The sequence below is a fragment of the Atta colombica genome, unplaced genomic scaffold (genome assembly GCF_001594045.1).
Source record: "Atta colombica isolate Treedump-2 unplaced genomic scaffold, Acol1.0 scaffold261, whole genome shotgun sequence".
In the NCBI taxonomy this organism is placed as follows: domain Eukaryota; kingdom Metazoa; phylum Arthropoda; class Insecta; order Hymenoptera; family Formicidae; genus Atta; species Atta colombica.
This window is the reverse complement of record NW_017259361.1, coordinates 1,094,420-1,096,161: the sequence shown is the minus strand read 5'-3', so window position 1 is coordinate 1,096,161 and position 1,742 is coordinate 1,094,420. Positions and strand designations below refer to the sequence as shown.

At 30.4% G+C, this 1,742-nt stretch overlaps 1 protein-coding gene across 1 annotated transcript in view; it reads right to left on the bottom strand.

The window, feature by feature from the left end:
• LOC108689140 (inactive dipeptidyl peptidase 10) overlaps positions 1–1,742 on the bottom strand; it is an 11,362-nt gene that overhangs the window by 721 nt on the left and 8,899 nt on the right. Inside the window, exons 12-15 of the mRNA XM_018195780.1 lie at positions 1,466–1,608; positions 1,176–1,370; positions 857–1,017; positions 302–513 (exon numbers count right to left, since the gene is read on the bottom strand). Coding sequence (XP_018051269.1) covers positions 302–513; positions 857–1,017; positions 1,176–1,370; positions 1,466–1,608 — 711 coding nt within the window. The remainder of the gene's footprint in view (positions 1–301; positions 514–856; positions 1,018–1,175; positions 1,371–1,465; positions 1,609–1,742) is intronic.

Here is a 1,742-nt window from a genome sequence, read left to right as displayed (position 1 = left end):
TATATATATATATATAAATTTTATAAGGATTAAATTTAGTTGAAATAAACAAAATGCATTTGATTTGTACAGTTTGATTTAGATATGAATACACTTAATAAAGCAAAGTTAGAAATGAAATATTTAATTTATTCACATCAATATTAAATAATCAGCTGTTGCTCAATTTTATCAACAGTTGTATATCTCTATAATTCTTAAAACAGAAAAATTATTAAATACCCAAACCTTCCCTGCATACATCTCGATAAATAACTTGTATATGAATAAATCTTATATTTATAAAAAAAAATTGAAGTACCTGCTGTCGAAAAAGTACGCCTTCTCTAGCGAGATGACGGGCAAGTGCCATGGACTGTTGGAATTGAACATTATCATCCGCAGTTCCGTGTACTAAATAAAACATCTTATCATGCAGGTACTTTACTTTGTTATAAACATTAGATTCAGCATATCCTTTGTAATTGGATGTCACATTCGGTAATCCCATATATCTCTCAGCATATGCAGAATCTGCACAAAAATCATTTATGTTAAAATCATATAAAGTAATAAATTATACAAATAAAAATTTAAAGGTAAAAATGTTACAGAAAAAATTTTTTTAACAAATCTAAAAAAAAATTCTTCTGTAATTTTTCATTCCTCCACTCTAACAGGTAAAATTATAGATGTTCTCTTTTTTGCAAAATCACGAAAAAAACTTGTTTTTTTTTGTGATTTTTTTCCAAAATCAAATAAAACGAGCATATCTATTAAAGGATTTAAAAGATTTTTTTCGATTCTCTACACGCCTGAAGTTTGACTATTTAAATTTGGAACATCCATCTCCGTGATTTGTTTAGTAATATTTTACCATAAAGCTCCCAGGAGACGATAGGTGCGACGCTTATCCCGCATTGAAACACCTTCTGTTCCGGATGAGCCAGAACAAGAGCGGCAACAAAACCACCGTAACTCCATCCCCAAACTGCGACTCTTCGTTTGTCCACAAAATGCAGAGAGTCTCTTAAGTACCTGGACAATTATAATCTTATTGAGAATAATAATAAGTCTTGTATGTGTGTACTCTACAGAAATTTTATATGTCTAAACTTTAACAAATTGGATTGAATATAAGAGCTAAAAAATAACTAATTAACTATATTTTAATTTTTTAAAAATATATCAATTACTCTGTAACTTCAAGTTGATCAGCCACTTCAACAGAACCTAGTCTGTAATACACCTCATGTAATAATTTGTAGCCTTGTCCTCCGCTTCCTCTGCCATCAATTTGTGCGACAATAACATTTCTTCGACTAGCCAAATATGTATTCCAGTCCACTTTAAACATTTCAGTGACTAATTGCGACCCAGGAGCACCGTATCTGAAATAGTGAATACTGTTGTGTATAGACAAATCTGTAAAACAGATAACTTTAGGATCCCATTAAAGGTGATACACAATATATTTTTGACTTACACCTGAACCACCAATGGATAACGTGTAATCTCATCTTCTCTTAACCCTGGTGGTAAATGCAATCTCACTTGGGCGTTGTACCCACCACTTATCTGCACAGGAAATGTTTTTACCTGTGGAAGTGCGATGTTTGCTATTCTTTCCTGTAATAAACATTTATAGAATTATATAATATTTGGCACATTTTTTAGAAAATAAAATTAGCAGGTATTTATGAAGAAAATATAGTGGTATATTTGCATGTACCTATATATATCTATAGATATATATATATATA